This window comes from Vipera ursinii (assembly GCF_947247035.1).
Source record: "Vipera ursinii genome assembly, chromosome: 1".
Classification (NCBI taxonomy): Eukaryota; Metazoa; Chordata; class Lepidosauria; order Squamata; family Viperidae; genus Vipera; species Vipera ursinii.
Genome location: NC_139512.1, coordinates 28,119,836 through 28,141,026, shown reverse-complemented (window position 1 = coordinate 28,141,026; position 21,191 = coordinate 28,119,836). Strand labels below are relative to the sequence as shown.

The window sequence follows — 21,191 nt, the reverse complement described above, 5'->3', positions numbered from 1 at the left end:
TATCCTTCATAGCCTACATATAGAAAGAATAGTCAGTATTTGTGGAGATCTGTTTTCAAAATATTCTGTATATTTGCTCTTAAAAGAATATGAAATCTAAAGCCTTTTTGGCACAGACAAGAATTATGATACCTAAAGAATGCCTCTATTTGGACCTTCCCCAATGGCAGAAGTAGATTTACAGCAAATCTTATGCAGGTGTTCTCAGGAGCAGATTGTAAGAAGTTGAAAAAAAATGGGGCTTACTCCTAAGTATGCATGTAAAGAACTGCTGCTCGAAGCAGCAGCAAAGGGGTTTATAAGGAACTGCAGAATTTAGGTACAAAGATGAGCTCATTATCTGGTTTTGGCGTGGCCATGTTTTCTGTGTTAAAAAATTCTGGGAACCAACATTTAAACCACACAAAATAAGGAGGGCTGAGATATAATTGTCTGGCAAATCTTCTCTAGAGTAAGAATACCATGGCAAGATGGCATGCTGGTTCTCTGAGAAGACCATTAACTATTTTCTGCTCATTGTAACTGGTATGCAAGTCTCAGAATTAAGCTCAATGAACTATGTTTAATATAGTTTGCAATTCTGGAAATCTAAGACCTCCATGGTGTGCTGTCTCTGCCTGCCTTTTTGTCTTTTTTTTTTTTGCTCAAAACTCATTTGCAAAACCTTATCCAACTGAGTGGAGCTTATCCAACTGAGTGGAAGCATAAACATTATTTTTAAAATAATGTAGTGCAGACATGTCAAACACAAGGCCCGGGGGCCGGATCCGGCCCACGAAGTGGTTTCATGTGGCCCGCGAAGCCATCCTGGAAACAGGGAGGGAAGGGCCCCCACTGCTTTGTCCCTGGCCCAGAGACCCTCCTCCTGCCAGAGACCCTCAGATCTGTCCCACTCCTGCCCAGGCCCCCATAGCCACCCTTGATGCGAACGATGTAGAGCTGGCCACGCCCACCCAGTAGGCCATATGCACCCCAGCCACGCCCACCCAGTAGGCCACGCCCACCCAGGCCACACCCATGCGCCCCCCCCCCCGAGGGCAACCACAATGCTGATGTGGCCCTCAATGAAATTGAGTTTGACACCCCTGATGTAGTGCTTAAATTAAGATTTTGTGGGAGGAATCGGCACTTTTTGCAAAAAAAAAAAAAGTTTGCCAACCCCTTTTTCCTAGATTTTTTTTAAATTTCTAGTTTGACCTGCAGCTCAGAAATCCCCTGGGGTGTTCTCTCATACAAGCAGTAGCTGGAATCAATCTGCTTAGTTTTCTGAGAACAGCCAGTCAGGTGGTTCCATGCAGTTTAAGTGTATACTTTTCCCCTGTGCTTTTAGGTAACTCAACTGTCTGACGATTTCTTCCAAATTTTCCATCTCTGCCCCACTTCTTGCTACTTATTTTCTTCTGCATTCAGCAGCATCATTTTGTGGGTTAAAAAGAGCAAGATGGTAAGTCAGATGTCTTAATGCAAATCATACCTGTTTTGTAGGTATGTGCTAATGTCAATGCAAATATAAACAGGATGGGGCTTCCACCGCCATGCCACAATCATCATCTTGCTCATTTTGAACCCTCAACAGATGCCTTCCTAATTAAAAAAAAGACTTACAAGTGCCACTATTAAGTCCCAGTTTCTTCCTAGCACCAAATTTAAAGTAATTTCTGTTCCTGGGCCAAGTTACTACCTAGGCAGCTCCAAACTCAAGTCATTTCACTGGCTACATATTCAAACAGTGTTTGTCTGTGGTTTCTTAGGTCATAATTGGCTGGGTTCACCCTAAAGCCATAAATGATGGTTTATAAATCTCAGTTGTCTGACTTTCTGCAACTCACTGTAGCTGAATTCAATTAGTGTGATACACTGCCATCATGTATGGCCTCAATAATTATAGATCCACGTACATGGCAAAATTATTGAGAGAGGCATGTGAAGAATCTTATTGCAGACCTGTCTGCTTTTACACAAATCCATCACTGAATGAAAAGATGGGCTTTTGGCATTACAAATTAGCAAGGCTTCATAATGTGTTCCAACAGAAGCCCCCTTCATTATTTGTTGCATCCACCCTGGCTTTGGCACTCTCCCTGGTGAATCTGGCAGGCAATTAAAACAGGAGGTCCTCAGAGATGGGTTGCACAAGCTGTTTCTGTGAGATGGATGCCAAACAGGAACCTTCTCATGCAACCTTTTGAACAATGCAGGAAAAGAAAGGCTGCCTTAACATGCTGTATCTGCTGTTGTTAAAAGAGGAATTCCTTGCTGCTGCTTTGGGATATGTTATTATTTCCTACTTAACAGAGTGCATCACAGATTACTCGTAGTTTACAGACCCTTGGTGATTTCCAGAGGGGAAAAAATGCAACCTATAAATTTTTGGCATGCAACTTGAAAAAGGAGACATATTGGTGAGATGTCATCTTTGACCCTTGTGGTAGGAAGCTTTTTTTTTTCCATGAGAGACACAAATTTTTTAAAAGAAAAATAGATGAGCAGCATGTAGTACCAGATTCTTGATCTCATCTGCATTATCAAGAAATCTTGATCTCTCTTCTCTCAGAAGATTTTTTTGAGTTTCAGCCAATAACATCAGCACGTATTCGTATAAGGAAAAGAGTTATTCTGAAGCAAAGAAGCATTCTAAAATTTTAGGCAACAGATGTATAATCCACAGTATAATTGCCTTTTGAAAGGGATTCCTTTATTCTCACACATGGATATGCAGTTTTCCAATCAACCTGTTTTAATTTTTGTTCTTGTTAGAGAAATCAGCTAATGGCAAATTTCTTTGTAAAATGTTTGCACAAAAACTTAAAAGGGACATTCCTCTAGATAGGTCATAAGTTAGTTGCAGTATACTGTATATTTTTTCCAAGCAGAAGATCCTGAATTCGATCTACAGCACTTTAGAAAAGAGCTTGGAGCTTGGACAGAAAGGCTTTATATCCAGTCAACAGCCTATATTTGGTGTTCCTGACATGGTGCCTAAAGGTGAAGTACACACAGGTACTTCACTTTCCTTGGTATTGCCCAGGCTCCCTGTCCCATTTCAATTTTTACATTTTAAGAACAACTATTTAAAATGTGGGAACAATATAAATATATATTAAAATAAAGTTTCAGGAAAATACTACGACAAGATATACTACAAAACCAAGTAGCAGCCTCCAACCATAATTTTTATTTTCTAGAATGCCTTTTAGACTCAAATGGGCCCTTTAAACTTCCTTATAATATAGAAACAATAAGCAGCTGCAAAATCCTTGCAGCAAACAATGTGGATCCCCAAATGACAAAGATAAAATAAGCAGGACCCTAAATTGTGTCTGGCAGGATGGGATGACTAGAAGGACAGGAAGCATTATGGTAAATTAGTGTTCTGTAACAGGTTTTGTCCCCTGTGGTGGTCAGGTTTTAAATAAGGAAGTCCCCATTACCAGCACCATATTACTCTCTGGCCCATTTCTAAGATAGTTTTGAAGTTTATTTACAAATTATTCAAAACAATGTGTTTCTCAAAACTTTTTTTTTTGCATGCTGTAGAGGTTTCTATGTAGCCTTTCAGAGGAGTCAACTATCAGGAGAGATCACTGGCCAAAAGGTACTTGAGCACATTTCAGAGTATCCTCTAGAATTAAGCCTGAACCTCTATACTTTCTTAAAAAACAGCCTTTCCCAATCAGACTTCTTCCTAGTTAAGATCATCATAATTAAAGTTCTGCACATTTGGATGGCACCAGATTCAAAAAAGCTCCTGTCATTACTGCAGGCATCCAGTCTCTTAAATTTCTTTTTTAGCACTCATAGAGCTAGAACTGCTAAGGGGATCCATGGCTTCCATGGTGATGGAAGTAATAATGCATACATGCCTATGGAGAACCTAATATAAAGGACAAGTGTTTGGTTGTTCCTAAGAGAAAAGAACATTATATATTAAAAGGAATAGATGGAACCCACATCTACATGTTATTTCGTTGGTGTCATGGAAAGTTGGAAGCCACAGCAGCCAGGTTGAAATATAGCTAACTTGGGGGGGAGGAAGTACAGTAAATGCAGGACACTGAACACTCCCAAGTTCAATGTCATTTTATGATTAAGTTGCATTAATGATAATATACACATATCTGGTATATTCTGGATATATGTGCACATGGTTCAAACTAAGCCTTTGGGAAATCTATATTTATAAAGAGAAAAATTTAAGTAACTAATTCTTATTTATTGCAGTCAGAGAATTAGGGCTGAGGCAAATACACTTAAGTGAATGATTCTTCGAAGAAAAAGTGGATTAGACCTGAAACCTTTTCACAAAACTGTCCTAGTACAGTGGTGCCTTGGTACTCAACTGCTTTGAAACTCATCCAATTTGGTAGGTAAAGGTAAAGGTTCCCTCGCACATGCATGCTAGTTCTTTCCAACTCTAGGGGCCGGTGCACATCTCCGTTTCGAAGCCAAAGAGCCAGCACTTGTCCGAGGACGTCTCTGTGGTCATGTGGCCGGCATGACTAGACACCAAAGGCGCACTGAGTGCTGTTACCTTCCCGCCATAGTGGTCCCTATTGTTCTACTTGCATTTTTATGTGCTTTCAAACTGCTAGGTTGGCAGAAGCTGGGACGCGTAACAGGCACTTACTCTGTTACGCGGCACTCAGGATTCGACCCGCCAAACTGCCGACAATCAGATCGACAAGCTCAGCATCCTAACCCACTGAGTGCTTTTTGACGCAAAAAATTTGTTCCAGTACTCATGATTTGTTTGTACTCAACGCACAAGCTAGAACATGTTGGTGTCGTTTGCCTCATGATTTGCTACCCTTTCCAGGTGAAACAAAAGGTGATGGGCTTAGTCACGTGGAAGCTCTTGCCCTGTGCACATCCTCTTGCAGTCTTACCTTAGCTTTTGTGGACATTTTGTGTATTTTTGAGCTTTTTTTCCCCATCAGTATAGGTAAAGTGAAGTTTTTATTTTATTTAAGTGTTTATTAACTTTTAGGTTTATTTCTCATATAAAGTAATGATATACAACCCTGTCTTTTTACATATTGCCTTTAAAATGTGCCTTGTCTTTGGTTTGGGAATGCATTACATTTATTTACATTATTTCTTATGGGAAGAATTTGTTTGGTGGTCATCTTTTTTTTGTACTCATCGTGCCTCCCAGAACCAATTAAAGCTGAGTACCGAGATGCCAGTGTATACCATTTTCTTGATCATTTCTGCAGCCTTTCCTCACGACAAAGGCACATACCTCACTCAAGCAAATGTGGCTCTACAGCGACACAACCAAGAGCAAATCTCGCTACCAGTGAAGATACTGGGCTGATATTGAACACTCAATCTCAATTCTTGGTGGGTGAAGGGAGAGCATAAAATTCTAACCCAATTTGCCTGTCACTTCAAGCAATTTCCTATAACTAAAAATAAAAGGGCAATAACCTAACAGAATAATTCCATTAGTAAAGAGCATCAGAAGTCCAGTTATAATAGAAACCAATAGTCCTTTATATGTCAAATGCTGGGAAGACGAATGCCCTGCACCTATTGGAACTGTTGAGGTTTCCACTAAGACTCCAGGAGCATATGCCACCTACACACTTGCTGTGTTTTACATTCCTTCATCTCCTGCCAATGACTTAACTCTTCTTCTCCACTACTGTTCTGACCCATAGAAATCCAGCCAATCATCTCTTTGCGCTTTATACTGCGGCGATTGTAAATGGAGATCATCAGGGTAACATCTGAGAGCTGGAACAAGGCAACTTGGAAGATAAATGTCTCTTTGTAGATAGGATTTGGCTGCCCTCGTCGTACCGATGTCTTGCAACGAGACATTTCTTGACCAACAGAGTTCAGAAGGCAGAGTTTCCCATAAGTATCTGCAGGCAACATGAAAGCAGTAAAAGTTTATTTATTTCTATCCCATCTTTATTATTTTCACAAATAACTCAAGGTGGCAAACACCCATCTTCCTCCTCCTATTTTCACCACAACAACCCGGTTGAGTTGATAGAGAGTGATTGGCCCAAAGCACCCTGATGTTTATTTAAAGAAAAATATGTCTGCTTGTTTCTCTTATATCTAATATATCACACAGAGAAGCCACCAGTTTGGCTAAAGCATATTGCTTTAGCTAATTGAAATAATGGCGTAATACAAAAACCAAATAAATTAAACATTAATGTTTAGGAATATGCAGCAAGCTTATCCCAGAATGTCCTCTATAAAATGCAGCCTGTAGGCTTTTCATTACACCATACGGCTCTTTTTCTTTATGGATTTTTTTTTTAGTATTGCACTTTGCTGAACATGAGGCATGAAATTTCATTTTAGGTATAAACAGACAGGCACACTTTAAAATCAAGGACATCCTGCTTCTCTCCTATAGTTCCATCCTCTCTCATTACCTATTCTGTGCATTCATGCCATACAGGACAAGGACCATGTGTATATATTATGTGAGAAAGAAATGAAGCCATTTAGGGAAAAAAGAATTTAATATATGTTCAGGATTACAATTTATTCCCAGACAAAATGCCCTAAATGCTGAAGCTAGGTCAAACACTTGTAGCCTGTTAGATAAAGGTAAAGGTAAAGGTTCCCCCGCACATGCGTGCTAGTCATTTCCAACTCTAGGGGCCGGTGCTCATCTCCATTTCAAAGCCGAAGAGCCAGCGCTTGTCTGAGGACGTCTCCGTGGTCATGTGGCCTGCATGACTAGATGCCAAAGGCGCATGGAACGCTGTTACCTTCCCACCGTAGTGGTCCCTATTTTTCTGCTTGCATTTTTACGTGCTTTCAAACTGCTAGGTTGGCAGAAGCTGGGACGAGTAACAGGTGCTCACTCTGTTACGCGGCACTCGGGATTTGACCTGCCAATCTGCCGACCTTCTGATCGACAAGCTCAGCATCCTAACCCACTGAGCCACCACATCCCTTGCCTGTTAGATAGGCATGGTCAATAGCCTCTTTGGGCAATCCCTCATAGCACCAGCAAAATTTAGCAATCAATCACCCAAAAACGGAAGTACTATTTTTTTTGTTTTGCTTGGTTGGTTAGGAAAACCACTAAAAGAATTTCTATTCCTCAATCACTTAATCTTTCAAATCACAAACATGTGTGTTGGGGAATGACAATCTTCTCTCCAAATGAAGCCATGTGATGACTTGATCTATCCTCTGCTCAAATTTTAAAAATATGTATGCTACCTTTCAACTTTCAGAACTGAATACCCTACGCCTAGGCAAACACATACACATATCCTACAAAAGAGATAAAATATTACTTTTAATCATGATTGGCACATGTGAACCATTTTCTGGAGTCCTCTCCTGAAGAATCACAAAAAAATTGCTGGCAATAAATAATTTGTACCTGTAGAAATACAGGTACAAATTATAGCAGAGAAATTTTATGCTGAGTAAAAGCCAGTATGGTATATTGGTTAAAGACTGGGGGGGGGGAACAGGTTCAAGTCCACCATCACCCATGGAAGCTCATTGCATGTCACTTATTCTCCTCTCTCAGCACAACTCTCATTTTACAGGTTTGTTATTATGGGATAAACTGGCAAAGGGAGTGCTTTCACTTTAAGCTCCAGGAGAAAAGTATATATGCATCATAAATAAAACAAGTACAGATGTTTCACTGGCCCCTAAATAGTAGTACCAGGTGAGTTTCTCATGGAGAAACTTCCAGAAGCATCATAAGACAAAAAAGAGTTAGTCCCAGTGAGCCAAAGAAGGTGAGCCTAATCTAAAAAGGTCTTTCCAGCAGGCAATTTAAACAAAAGGAATGTATTGCTCAATTCAATAGAATTCCCATCCAGTCATTTAGAACTGAAGAAGCTTCTTGAATGAGAAGCAAAACATTTTCAAAGAAAAAACAAACAAGAAAAAGCACCTTTGGGACAACTCTATAGAATCAATTCTGTGTAGGAATAATTTATCCATTCAGAAAATTTGAAAAAAAACAGGATTCTCCCTGGCTGGAAATTCCAATTAAAGAAATAGGCTTGCCATGATGGAACTTGATGGGACTTGCCACGATGAACATGAAGGGGTACCATGATGGAGGTTGATCTTCCTCACTGGGAATGAAGCAGAAATCTTCAGCTTGGGCTCAGTAGAACACCCACTGCTTTCCAAGCAAACACAAGAACTTTGTCTCTCATACTGCTGACTTAGTCAGCTCCTCAGATTATCACATGCTCCAGCAGAAAGCAAACAGAACAGAAGCTAAACAGAGGAAATAAAACAGCTTTATATGATGCACTCAGGAAACTGAATTTGCTTTGCAGGGCTAGGCCAGCAAGTGTTGTTAAATCTATATGACTATCTCAGTACTTGGGACCAGGCGTTGGTCCTTATTTTCCATGCTCCACCAGGAGACCTTGCCTGAAAACAAAATAAAGCTGTCTGCCCACCGCAACTTTATTCATTCTGAAATAATATATACTCTCTGTATTTAGCTAACTGGACATATCTAGAATACATCAAGTGGTGGGCAACAAAATTCCAGCAAATCTTCTTACTGTAAGATGAATGTATCAGGACTGATAATGTAGACCAGACCCTGAGGCTTAGGATTCACCCTTGACAGCATGTGGGAATGTAACAGGTTAAGTTACATTTCAGTTAACTTTGTTAAGTCCTGCAACAATATGTATCCTGGTATTTCCATTTGGGCTGCCTTTCCTGTGACAACCGTGGAATTTTAGGCCACTGGTCTCCTAGCAAATTTGTAAGAAGAAACTGCTTTCCTCTGAACCAGCTAAGGGAACATCCTTCTCAACCAGCACAGTGCACTTGCCAATTTTGAATTCCTTCTAGCTTATGGCAACCAGACAAGTAGCTAAACACAAAGCTGGACTGAGATAGGCTCCATTCCATGGCAGCGCTACAACATATTCAAGAAAAGGCCATCATCTAATCCAAAAATCTACTTGTGGCAGGCAGGCTTTATTCTGACTTCTAAAAATGTGGACTACTGCCATTATAAGAAAAATGAATGAGCTCAATATGGAAGGCAGCAAATCAATCTCATATGATTCAAACTAGCTTATCTTTCTGTTGTTCACATTCCAGAAGACAATGGCTTTTCTGTGACAAGCTACAGTACTTGCTGCAAAGGAAGTTTCACTGAATCTTCCTACGCTTCCAACCTTGTGATGATTCTGCCAGGTGAAACATGTTTGATAATAGCTTCTGCAGTCAAAAGATTACATCTCAATTATATTCAGTTTCTTTCAGAGGAAATCCCATCCTTAGCCCAAATCAGGATTTCAGATTTGTGTTTTTCACTGCACAAATGTGCTTTTTTGTATTATTATATTTGTGCAGTAAACATAATAAGCTGGGGATATCACCACAGACAAGCAAGGCTCTAATTATCATATGAAATCTGTTTTTTCTTTCTTTTTGAAGAGTTGTGAAGCCTGGGGCTTGGTTTTGTCCCCCTCTCTTGGCAGAAATTTATTTTTTTGCCTTAATCAGTTTCTTGTTGCACTGTTAGGCATGCACCTTTTAGCTGTCTATTTATTTTTTCACAGTTAAATCTATGTTTTTTAAATAAAGATTTTTCACAGTACCTTTCCATAAGCATTAATTAGCAATGCAGGAAATCATCTCATTCCAATCCTATACTGTGCATTATTGCACATTCTTTTGAGAGGAAACAAAATAATTAAAAATACAAGCTGAGACAAACACTAAGTAGTGGGGAAACTGAAATTATAATGACAAGAAAGTTGCTCCTACATTTCTGTGTATTCCTTAGGAAAAGTGGAAGAGAAGAAATTGAGTAATTAAAGCAAAATGGAGGGATAAAGGAAAATAAATGTTTAAAATTCTCGTAGAGATAAGTTCTTGGTCTTTCTCTTGGTTTAATCAATTTTTTTAAAAAAACAATTCAGAAGAGACAACTGGGAGAGAGAAGAAAAATAATCTGGATCCAACGTAACAGATTGTATTAAAGGTGCTGGCAAGCTGAACAAAGATTTCAAAGAAATCAAGCATTCTTTCAAAATTCTTGAAAAACTAATGAGCCAATAGATAAACCATGCCAACTTCTCCATCCTTCTGCTGACCATCTCCAAAGCAGCTTTTAGTCCAAGGCCAATCTAGTCCATAACCTGATTTCTGATGTCCTGGGCCAGTATTTCTCAACTTCAGCAAATTCAAATGTGTGGACCTCAACACCCAGAACTGCCAACCAGAGGAAGTTGAAAAACACTGTCCTGGAGCTTTTAGCCCAAAAGGTCAGGTAAATTGAGGAGTCAGGAAATTCCTACCTAGTCTATTGTAACAACCAATTCTGGTCTAGCTTTATAGTTGCTAGGGCAACTCAGATACGTCAAAAATACCCTAAGCACCCAACCTGACTCAACTGATGCATAGGCAGCTCTGAATGACCAAACTGGAAACTACAGAGTGAAATCACATTCCTCAAAAATTCTGTACTGAAATGCCAAAAGAGAAGCCCAAATGGCAGAAGAGGTTCTTTGTGATTTGGAAGAATATATATGGCTAAGTCCTGGAAAACCAAAGCTCTTGTGCATACAATAGAGAAGCTGTGTCCTTTCTTCCTTCCTCAGCCTAAACTGGTCTTGAGGAGCAGAGCAAACATAATCCTAAATATTTCAAACTAGAGTCCAGGAAAAGAAAGGATCTGCTTTCCACAAACAGACATATTTCTAGTATTTCTAATTAAACATTTCAGATTTTTCAGACACTTCCTCCCCCCCCCACCTGTTTGGATTCATAAATGGGACATGTATACCCCAAGGTTAGGCCTTTCTTTCAAAACGGTCCCGGTGTTTGTAGGCTGGTGCCTTTTCATATCAAAGAAGCAAGGCAATGATAGTCCAAGTTCTACATCCACGAGACCAGGAGGTCATATTTTTATGTACCTGGTGGTCTGTTAATGGCAAGGTTCCGGAAGTGGCTCCCTTTGATCATCTCAACTGACAGTCTGCCTGTTGTAGCATTGTAGGATAGTCCTACCAGCAATTCTGGAACTCCTCCATGTGACAGAGACTGTGTTGAAGAAGCACTGTCACTGTGAGAGATGGCCGAGAGACTCAGTTGGGAGCCTCCACTCTTTGGATGAGGAGAGATTAAAAAAAAGCCAACAACAACAAAAAGCATTAATTAGAAATTAAAAATCTTCAGTATTATATCAAGTTCTCCACTAAAACAGGCAGGTAAAATTCAAAATATAGAAACCTAACCATGTTATTCTATTGCAACTGTGATGCGTGTGTCTTGCATAAAATTAAGATTAGAGAAAAATGGGCAGCATAAGCTTTCACAGTTAAATACCTCCATTCAAGATGTCTTCTACCAGGTTGACATTACTTGTTCATTTAGTTGGTGAGAGGCACCCATTATCTTATTACAATGTAATGTGCATTTTATAGATTGCAATAGCTGGATTCATACAGCATGCCAGACCACAAGCAAGCAAACTACATGGTGGCTTAGCATAATGTGTAAAGCAGTCCAGTAGAAACCTGTTTCTTACATCTTCTTATCTGTTCTTTGACTTTTTAAACTAAAAAGGCCAGGCAGATAACATTATGGTGAAACAGTACTTTGTAGCTGGTTCAATTTGCCCTAGCAACCATGTAGTTCCCCATAGCCATCTTGTGAGTACTCAACATGTTCTCAACATTCATAATATGCCTCCAGAGAAAGAAGTTCTCTAGATTATTAATAATTATTCATTTTTTTCATTACTATTAAAGGAGAATATTTGTAGCTCAGGGTTGAAATGAGGGATCGCTGGTGCTCTCTGAATTTGGTTGTTTTCTGGCAGATGTTTCATTACTCAAACTAGGTAGCATCCTCAGTGATAGTTTGGGTAATGAAACATCTGCAAGAAAACAACCGAGCTCAAAGAGCACCAAGGATCCATCACTTTTTTCATTCTCTTACTATGTTTTGCCCATCCTGAAAATCTTCAGTTGGCTTCTTGACCACACCCAGCTCCAGTATAAGTTCTTTGTCGCTATTCCAAAACATTTCTTCTCCTTTCCCCACTTTCCTTCTTTGCCTTTATATTCAGATATATCTCTAGTATAATCTTGATATTTCCACTTAGAAAATCCTGCTTTTTTTCTTTCTGCCTTCATGCACAACTGCCTCTAAATAACTGAAGCATGACTTCATTCCTGCTTTGTTCAAGCTTTTCCTCAATACCCATGGTTTCATACCAAGCATGCATTTTACTAATGCAGATTTTTGGATTTCAAATGTTTGAATGGAAGTCTAAAACATTTGAGGGGGGCACTAGATTTGTCACCCTCACACTATTTATAGCATTTCTGATTCCAATTATTGAAGTTAGCTTGATCATGCAGTTTATGCACAGCATGTAGTTCATGGCTGTAAACTCTCCTCTTTTATCCCAGAGAAAGGAAAGGAAATAAGGACTTCAGTAATTTGCCCCCAATTTAATTGCACTTACACATAAGTTGCTCCTTGGTTCCAGAACCAGTGTGGTCTTCATTTCCCCCTCTTGGTTGAGGTGGCTAAGATAAAACAGCTGCTCGCCCATCATTCTCTCCTTCATCATTTTGCGCACAGAATAGAGGCGGAACCGGAGGGCATAGCTGCTCAGCATTTCAGGTGCCAACTTAGTGAAGGTCACTTTGTCCTTGAACATTGGGTTGGGGCCTTTCTGGACACTTGTCTTTCCTCGCTGTTTCTTGCTGGGCATCAGGACTGTGTGTACCTGCCAGGTACTTGCTCCACTGCGGTCCTTGTCTGGGATATCTTTAGCTTCAACAATAGTCACTATCAATTTCTGGCTCAATGGTTTGTAATCAAAGATGACATCTAAGTCACCACATCTTGAAATTGGCTCATAGGCACTAGTGTGAGCTGGAATGACATCCGCTTCTTCATGTTCCTTTAACAGGAAAAATACAAAATTGGAATTTAATAGCCCCATTATTTACTAATAGATAGCAATTAAATAAAAATTGCAGATCGATGATTCTGGGTATTGTCCAATTGCCAACAAGAAATGGGGGAAAAACCAAGAAGTCAAGAGGACACCTCTGCCTTTTTTGTAGTGGAAAAGTTAGAGAAAAAGAGACAACATGTAGGAATTCAAAAGGAATAATAGATAATGGACAGGGGAACATAGCATGGCCTGGAAATCAGGGAAGAATGGGTAAGAGTCAGGCGCTTCAGAGAAATATGGTTGGACGATTACTTGTGAAAGTCAGGAAGCCAAACCGAATGGGGAGGGGATCCATACAGAGGAGTTACATATTAAGATCAAAGGATTGAATGTGTAAGAGAAGTTCACATCTAAGAAGAAAACCCTCCATTATTGAAAAGATAAGTATGAAAGATAAGTAAGAATTAATTTTGATTTTGGGACAAATTCTTGAATGCCATTTATTATCTGTACAAAAAGAAATGCATTACTGGGTTCTTGTTCTGCAAAGAGCTATCCCCTATCATAAAAAGCAGAATATTCCACTTATGTCTTCATCCCATGTGAAGGCATAAACATATGTTTTAAGCCTTCTCTGGGCAGTAAATCTAAGCCTTTTCATGCCTACAGATGACATCAAATCACAAAAAATGTTTTCTTTGCTATTTTTCAATGCGTTTTTCCAGACAGATTTATCTACCTTTCGTCTAACCCTTTTTTCTTCTTTTCTAATACAAAGCATTACTTTTGATAAAAGAAAGCCTATGAAGAGGAAAGGGGGAGAGTCAGGTGCTTAGTTTCCTGGGTGTGTGTTTTCTGTTCAAAGGTGCTTTTTAATCTCAGATTAAAAAGGGTTGCCATAGAGACCTTTCCTTTCTATTTAAACATGCTGTGAAAGAACAGGATATTCAGGGAGCAGAATAGGTCTGCAGAAGGAATTTAAGGATTTACTCCTACAGCTGTTTTTCAGAAAGCTTCTAGAGCACTGATGCAGAATATTTTATATATTATTCTTTTGCTGCTGGTCACTATTTCTCCTTTCAATTGCCTTGATTATATTTTTATTCAGAAAATGGCATGGAAGTGCCAGAAACAAATAATAACAATGATGTTGATGATGGCCATGACAACTACTTGTTAATCACTTCACCAGAGACAGGTCACCCACCATGCTTTGCATTCTGCCTGGTGCTCAGTACTCAGATTCTCTAATAAGAAACATAAAGTGGGCTGGCTGCATTTAGCTAGAAATCTCACATTGAATAGCTGGAGTTGTGGTAGCTCCATCACTGGAGGTTTTGAAAAATAGACTGGACAACCATTTGACCAGCTTGTTATATAGTCAGCTGCCTTGAGCAGGACGTTGGACTAGAAGACCTCCAAGCTCCCTTCCAGCCCTATGATTCTATGATCTGTGGAACACAAGACTGATTTCAATAAAAAAATGAGTTAAATTGTGGCCTGAACAGCAGCATGAACCTGAGCTTGTAGTTGAGCCACCTGAGCTGCCAGCAAAGTGAGTTGCTGGGTGAGCTGGGCATTCTCAGCACATAGCTGCTCCATAATATTAGTAAGGGGTGGGAGGCTGAAGGCAAACTGTTCTGTACCAGCCTGCTACCGGCCCTGCAGAAAAGGCAGGGACAACCCCTTTACAAATGGCAAGAGGCTGGAATTACGCCTGCCAATTTTATAGCTACAAAAACAAACAAGACACGAACCAAGAAACAGGAGCTTTAAGAAACACGAACTATCCAAGCGGTTGCCTTCAGCAAACCAGCCCTCCCCACACATTCCCCTTATATAGAGTTCAGGGTGTGGCTTCTCTCTGCCTTCTTCTGAGAAGCCCCATTGCCTTCCTCTGTTTACTCCTAATTGACTGCCTCCTGCATCGGGGGTCCTTGAACAGGGCCAGCTGTGGGTCATCTTCATCCATGCTGTCAGGCTCACACAGCTGGGTCTCCGTGGTGACCAAGTGGGAGGGGCCTGGCTGAGGGCTCTCATCAGCAAGATCTTCAACCCCCTCAGCAAGGTCTTCAACACCCCCCTCCTCCTCCTCTGAGTCGTCCGACCCAACTGCCGAACCCACAGGCTGACCCTGAATCACAACAACACCCTCAGAGTGCAGTCAATTGATTCATTGTTGCTTTCTAGAGTTTTTAGATAATTGCAATTATTCTTCCTGAGCGGTATCCAGGCACTTGTTCAAAGTATTTCATGGATCCCGATTCCCACTGCATTAGCTATCCTGGATATGCAGACTAATGCTGCATTTTGCTGGCTAAACAATAGGCTGACAAACAGACACAGAATTGGTCATGTCTAGTTGTAAGACCATGATTGACTATAGATGAATAACTAAGCTACTTATCTGGGTGTGGAAAGAGTTGGAACCTTTAAAAAGATACCTGGGTGATTTATAATGGGAAATATTTCTGTCTGTGCTTGCCACAGAATGCAACAAGGCATATACTGAGTTCATTTAGTTAATGTTTATTATCAGCACTGATATGTATGTAAATCAGAGGGTACCTAAGGCCTACAGAAAAAAATGCCACCTTGTTCAATCTCAGCCTTTAAACACAGTCAACTATTCGGTCTTTCAGCAAGAGGTACCAGAATAGAGAACAGTGTTTTAAGTTTGTCTCTACTGGAGTTGGAATCATTCTAGAAATATTTGCACTTCAACATATTATATGCAAAAATAAATTTGTGTATTAATTTCAAAATCCACTTGATAAAAAGCATCCGCCAAAAAGACCTAAAACAAGATGGATCTATGACATCAGCAAGTATTGCGGGGCTAATTGGCAAAGAAAAGCTCAGGACCATATTGGTCGGAAACATGTGGGAAACACCTTTATCCTGCAGTGGATAGACAATGGATAAAATGATGATGAATTCCAAAATAATTTCCAAATGCTGAATAGTTCCAAAAACATTCTCTTTCTTCAGGGAGAAAGATGGAATAAAAGTTAAGATTTTGCTGAATGTCATCTTTAAAAAAAGGCACTACTCATCCCAGAAAGGTTTTTATATAAATATGTGAGATGAAAAAAAAAGCAGAGATGAAGGTGGGCGAGTAGGATGGAGAGAGGCAGGGAGATAACATCTGCTGGACAAAACAGGCAATTATGGAAATGGCCCTAACATGTTGTTTATAACTACATTGCCAAAGTGAGATTTCTATTTCTGAATAAGCGAAAGTCTGAAGAGATTTCAGAGATGATGGAATCTTTTTAGAAAGTTAGAAAATGAGATTCAGCCTTTTACACCTACTACACAATGTAGCTGGAGGGGAAGCACCCAGCATAGACAGACTGAAATGCAGCAGAATGCAGGTTTTTGAAGCAATTTTTCTACTTTGTACAGCCCAATTCAGACATAATGGTTCCAGGGCAACATACTCTGCTGGAATGAGCGCAGGAGATGAGGCTTAGTGCTGCCTACTCCTTTTATTCCTTTTCCTGTGAGACAGTGAATATACTAGCTTGTAAAATCACAATTGCTTGTGCTGTCCAAATGATGAAACAGGCTGCTCAAAAAATCAGGATTACAACTTTGCACTTTTAAAATATTGTTTACTTCATTTTGCTTGCCAAACTGCCTTTCCTCCAAAAGTGCAAAGTAACATCCCTTCTTCATTCCCCACCCCCCAAAAAAAATAACAACTTGGTAAGGTGGGCTGGGCTGAGATAGACGGACTGGCTGAAAGTTGTCCAATGAGTTTCCATGACCGAGGCTGGATTTCAACCTGGATCTTTCCAATTTCTATCCCAATATGTAACTACTGCACACAGAGAGGACATGTATTATAAGGGATAATTAATTAATATATACTGACTTATTCAGAAAATTTTGCTTGAAGATTTTTTAAGAGTATTTTTTTTTAAAAAAACAAACCTCCAAATGTCATTGCTGTCATCCTGCTCCACCTCATCTCCACTTCACTGAAGCCAGACTGCCATAACCCAGGGGTGGGGGTGGGGAAAAGAGAAGGAGGGGGGAGCCAACACATGGGAAGAGAATAACCAGAAACCAAAACTATACCAAATACCTGGCAGAAACATTGGGCAGATGACACCAAGGCCACAACTATTGGAATGGAATATGGCACATCACTGAGCCTGCCAAGAATCAGAACTGTTAGCTAAATAATTTATTTGAATCCTACTGGGCACTAAACAGATAATGGGGGAAAGGGATCTGGGAAAGGGGGAAGTAAGTGGGCAGATTTTGCATGCAAACCTCAGATCTGGCTTTCACCTGGCTTGTAAACATTTGTCTTTAGTAAAGCTATTCCTTTCACTTATGATGCAGTCGAAGGCTTTTCTTTTCTAAATGACTGAGTTGGCATGGGCCCAACACCAAAATCTTACTATCCCTAACAGAAGGACATGTATATTCATGGAGTGGGGTGGGAGAAACTGTATCATCTTAATTCCACAACCAATGGAGATGATCAGAAGAGGGGGATAAGACTGAGGAAGAAGATCAGCAGGAGGTATCTTTGTATAAATCATATGGGAGGGGCTTAAAATGAATGATTAGTCTCCTTCATTTCAGTTCAGCCCTTGAGATAAAAGCTTAGGTGGTACCTTCTCTAGAAATAAGAGGAAGATGTAGAAGAAGAAATCAATGAGGACCAAGTGATCAATTCCTTGTAGGTTCAGAAGGAATGATAAAGAGGAGCTAATAAAAGGAAAAAAAAGTTTGTACAACCTTTTTGTAAATCAACAGCCTGATTATGGGAGTGGATATTCAGAATGGAGAGATATGCAAGCCACTTGAGGTGACTAACCAATCAGCTGGCTGATGAGTAATTAAGGTCCTAAAAAACTAGATCTAAAAACAAAGACATCAAAGATCGTACAACTATATGTTAGGGATGTACTGGTTGCAAAGTATACAGAGATCCAGACTTGCTATGTTCAGTGCTCCAAACATAAGAAGATGCTTACTAGTCACAACCTTGGGCCAGTTTTTTTGCATGAACTGTCACAAACATTGTGATTATCACTGTCACATAAAAAAGAGTTGCGTCAAAACACTATAGAGTGGAGTAAGAATACATAGTATTACCCAGCAAAAAACCAACTGGAGAGCAAGTAGGCTGAAAAATAGTTTTTATTCCAGAGCCGTAACCATATTAAATAGTACTGTATAGTGCAACATTGAAGTGCAATATTAAGGGCAGCGCAATGGTAAATAGAATGTGAAGGATGCGTGTATATAATGTATGTTCTTACTTGTGGTTTTTACTTCTATGTAGTGTGCACTGTGGACAGCACTTAATTTCATTGTGAGATACACAATGATAATAAAATTATTCTGTTCTAGTCTATTCTATACTATTCTATTCTTACCTACGTAAACAACTCAGGCAGAATGGGTACCCATAAACATTTATCACAAGATGCCTGTGCAATATACAGGGGAGAGAAAGAAGGTACAAGACTAATTATATGGCACTCCCTACTCTACATTAAAACATTTCAGAGACAATAGAATGCAACTTTCAAGATCTGCAAGTAAGCATCGCCCACTATCCAAAGGTGACCATACAAAGATAAATCATGCACTACAAAGATTGTTAGAAGATGGGAGAAATTTACTAGATTCCCTGAATGGATTGCCCCTGTCACTATGTAGGACTCAACTCTCAGCATCCCTGACAGGAATTATAATATCCTCCTCTATTAAATTCTAACAAGCAAAATTGCTCTGTTAGCAATAAATGGAATGGAAACCACAGTAGGAAAGAGAGATGGATTTTTGAAACTAAGAGGAGACCCTCTAAAATAAACTCTTAGTTTTCCATTTCAATTTGCAATTTGTACAGTGGGAACAATATCAATTGCTCTTGTAGGGTCATTGTAGAGAAGAGCCAAGTTTCATATTTCCTATATAGTCCGAGGGATTGCAACTTGTCATGATCTTTAAGAATTCCCACTAGAGGTATGTAACATAGTACTTGGAACTACAGTTTGCAATAATGTCTAAAGAAAGGGATATGACTGTCAATTTAAGTTATCTGTACAGAAATACTCAAGTAGCAAAGTTATTCATCCATATGTGCATCAATTATTGCCCATCTGACTTCACAACTAGCCTACAAATTATGTACTTAGATGATGAGATGATCATATAAATCCAAGCTTTGAAATATGAACCTTTTATATTTGTCACTTTAACATGGACATGATCCTATGAAAACTATCCTACTAAATGGGTTCAGAGATTATCCACAGTCCAAAGATGGTGAAAACACAAATTCCCAAACTTTGTGTTTCACTAGCTAGTCCTAAGATACTACATGCAAAAGCAGCCCTTGTTAACAAGACCCATGCACGCTCTTATATAAAAATACTTTTTTCTTACCTCTGGACTCCAAGCCAATGAGCTATCAGTTTCATCATTCCCTTCAAACCCTTGATTGCTGAAAGCCGTTTCCATTTCCAAACTCCCTTCCGTTTCTTGTCGGCTGGGTGTTGCACTAATATCCACCTCAGAGTTTTTGGGCTGTCCAGAGCCCCTGCTCTCCACCGCCACTCTTGAACTGATGGATAGAAGGTCATCTTCATGAGAAGACAGGTTGTCCTGGTAACTCAGGTGACTAAAGCCATCTAAATTAATGCATTGCAAAGAAAAAATATATTTAGATAGATATACACACTCTAATTCAGGTCCCTGAAATTATATTACACAGATTGTGAGTTCCTAGCATGAAATAAAACTATTCCAGTTCAAAAAAGGTTCTGAGGATTCTGAAGATTTCAGATTTAGTTATAATTAGTTAGTTATAAATGACAAGACACTGATGTCATTTAAAGGTATAACCATAGTCCCATACGTAGGAAGTTTGTTTCATATATACACTCCAGTGATTCCCTATGATGAACATCATAAAAACCTATTTTCTTTATCAAAAGTATGCATGTTTTTTCAAGCTGAGAGCTTGAAAAAGCTTGACTTGGTCTTTCATAGGCTTAGCCAGCATGCAGGGTCAATCCACAGAGGCTGGCAGGACTAGAAAACGTGTAGATTTAATTAAAATAAATGACAGAATAGATAACTGCAGATTCAAATTTAAGCTTACAAATAATTTATTTGCAGGTATTATAGCTTTCTCCAATCCAAAGGCTCTGGGCGGGTTACAACATTAAAAATATAAAACAATGAAATATAAACTACATTTCTCTAGATTGGATACCAGTAGTAACAAATTACCACTGAAGGCTCAGTGGAACTGAACCATCTTAACTAACTACTGTAATGAAAGCTTTACGAAACTTTTGACAGTAAACTGTTCCAAAATAAGGGGACACCATAATTAAATGCTATTAACATGATCTTTCTCAAAATTATCACTAATTTTAAGTGAGTGATTATGTGCCACCAAATCAGAGTTTACTCTTAGCAACTTCAGGACAGACCTACTGCCCAAAGATTTGTTCCCAATGTGCCATTTCAGGTCTTTCAACTGTGCACCCATTGCCACTGTAATCAAACTAATGTTTAAGAAGTTTAATTAACTGTATTAATGTAACTAGTGTAATGATTTCCCCTTTTATTAAAAATTACAATGGAAGAAGAACTTTAAAAGACTTCTGAAGGACCACAGTCAAGGCCCTTTAGAAGGCTAAGCGCCTGCTCTAAATGATTCCTTCTACCCCTATATCCAGTAGAAAAATAAAAGGGAAAAGGAAGCAAAATTGGTAGAACCAGGAATAGTAGAAATTATTTCATGAAGTTCAGATGTGCTACTGAGATTTCCAAACATTTACAGAGCATTTCTTCCTCATTCAAATTTGCAAACGATTAAGTCTTCCTGAAGTCACCACTGCTTAACCTTTGATTTCATGAGTGTTTAACTGAAAATCAGCTTCAACCTATTCCCAGGTAACCAACCAGACAGACTGGCATCCTGCATACAATTCTCTATATGAGAGTGAAGGTTTGTTCTCCGATCTTGTGGGTTGTTTTCTGAACATTTCATTACCAGGCTAGGTAACATCTAAACAGCAGAGTTTAGGGGATCTCAGTGTCAGTGTTCTTCTGTTTATAAGGGCTTCAGGTGTAGGTGTGTCAAGTGAGGGTCTGTGATGGGTCTTGTGATGGGTCAGGTGTGAGTCATCGGTGAGTCTGGTGATGGATGGGAAGGTTACATCAGGACAGGGTCATTGCAAAGTGAACTGCTGGTGGGAGGGGGGCTTGGTGTTGGTTGAGGTTCATTGCTGTCTCTGGTTGACGG

General features: G+C 39.5%; 1 protein-coding gene across 2 annotated transcripts in view; it reads right to left on the bottom strand.

Moving 5' to 3' along the window:
* Positions 1-1,094: 1,094 nt before the first annotated feature.
* The window catches only part of SYT16 (synaptotagmin 16), a 54,708-nt gene continuing 34,611 nt past the window's right edge, over positions 1,095-21,191 (bottom strand). For both annotated transcript variants that reach the window (XM_083374949.1, XM_083374948.1), the window contains 4 exons: positions 19,319-19,563; positions 12,461-12,904; positions 10,902-11,091; positions 1,095-5,870 (listed from right to left, as the gene is read on the bottom strand). In XM_083374949.1, coding sequence (XP_083231075.1) covers positions 5,557-5,870; positions 10,902-11,091; positions 12,461-12,904; positions 19,319-19,563 — 1,193 coding nt within the window. In that variant the 3' untranslated portion in view covers positions 1,095-5,556. The remainder of the gene's footprint in view (positions 5,871-10,901; positions 11,092-12,460; positions 12,905-19,318; positions 19,564-21,191) is intronic.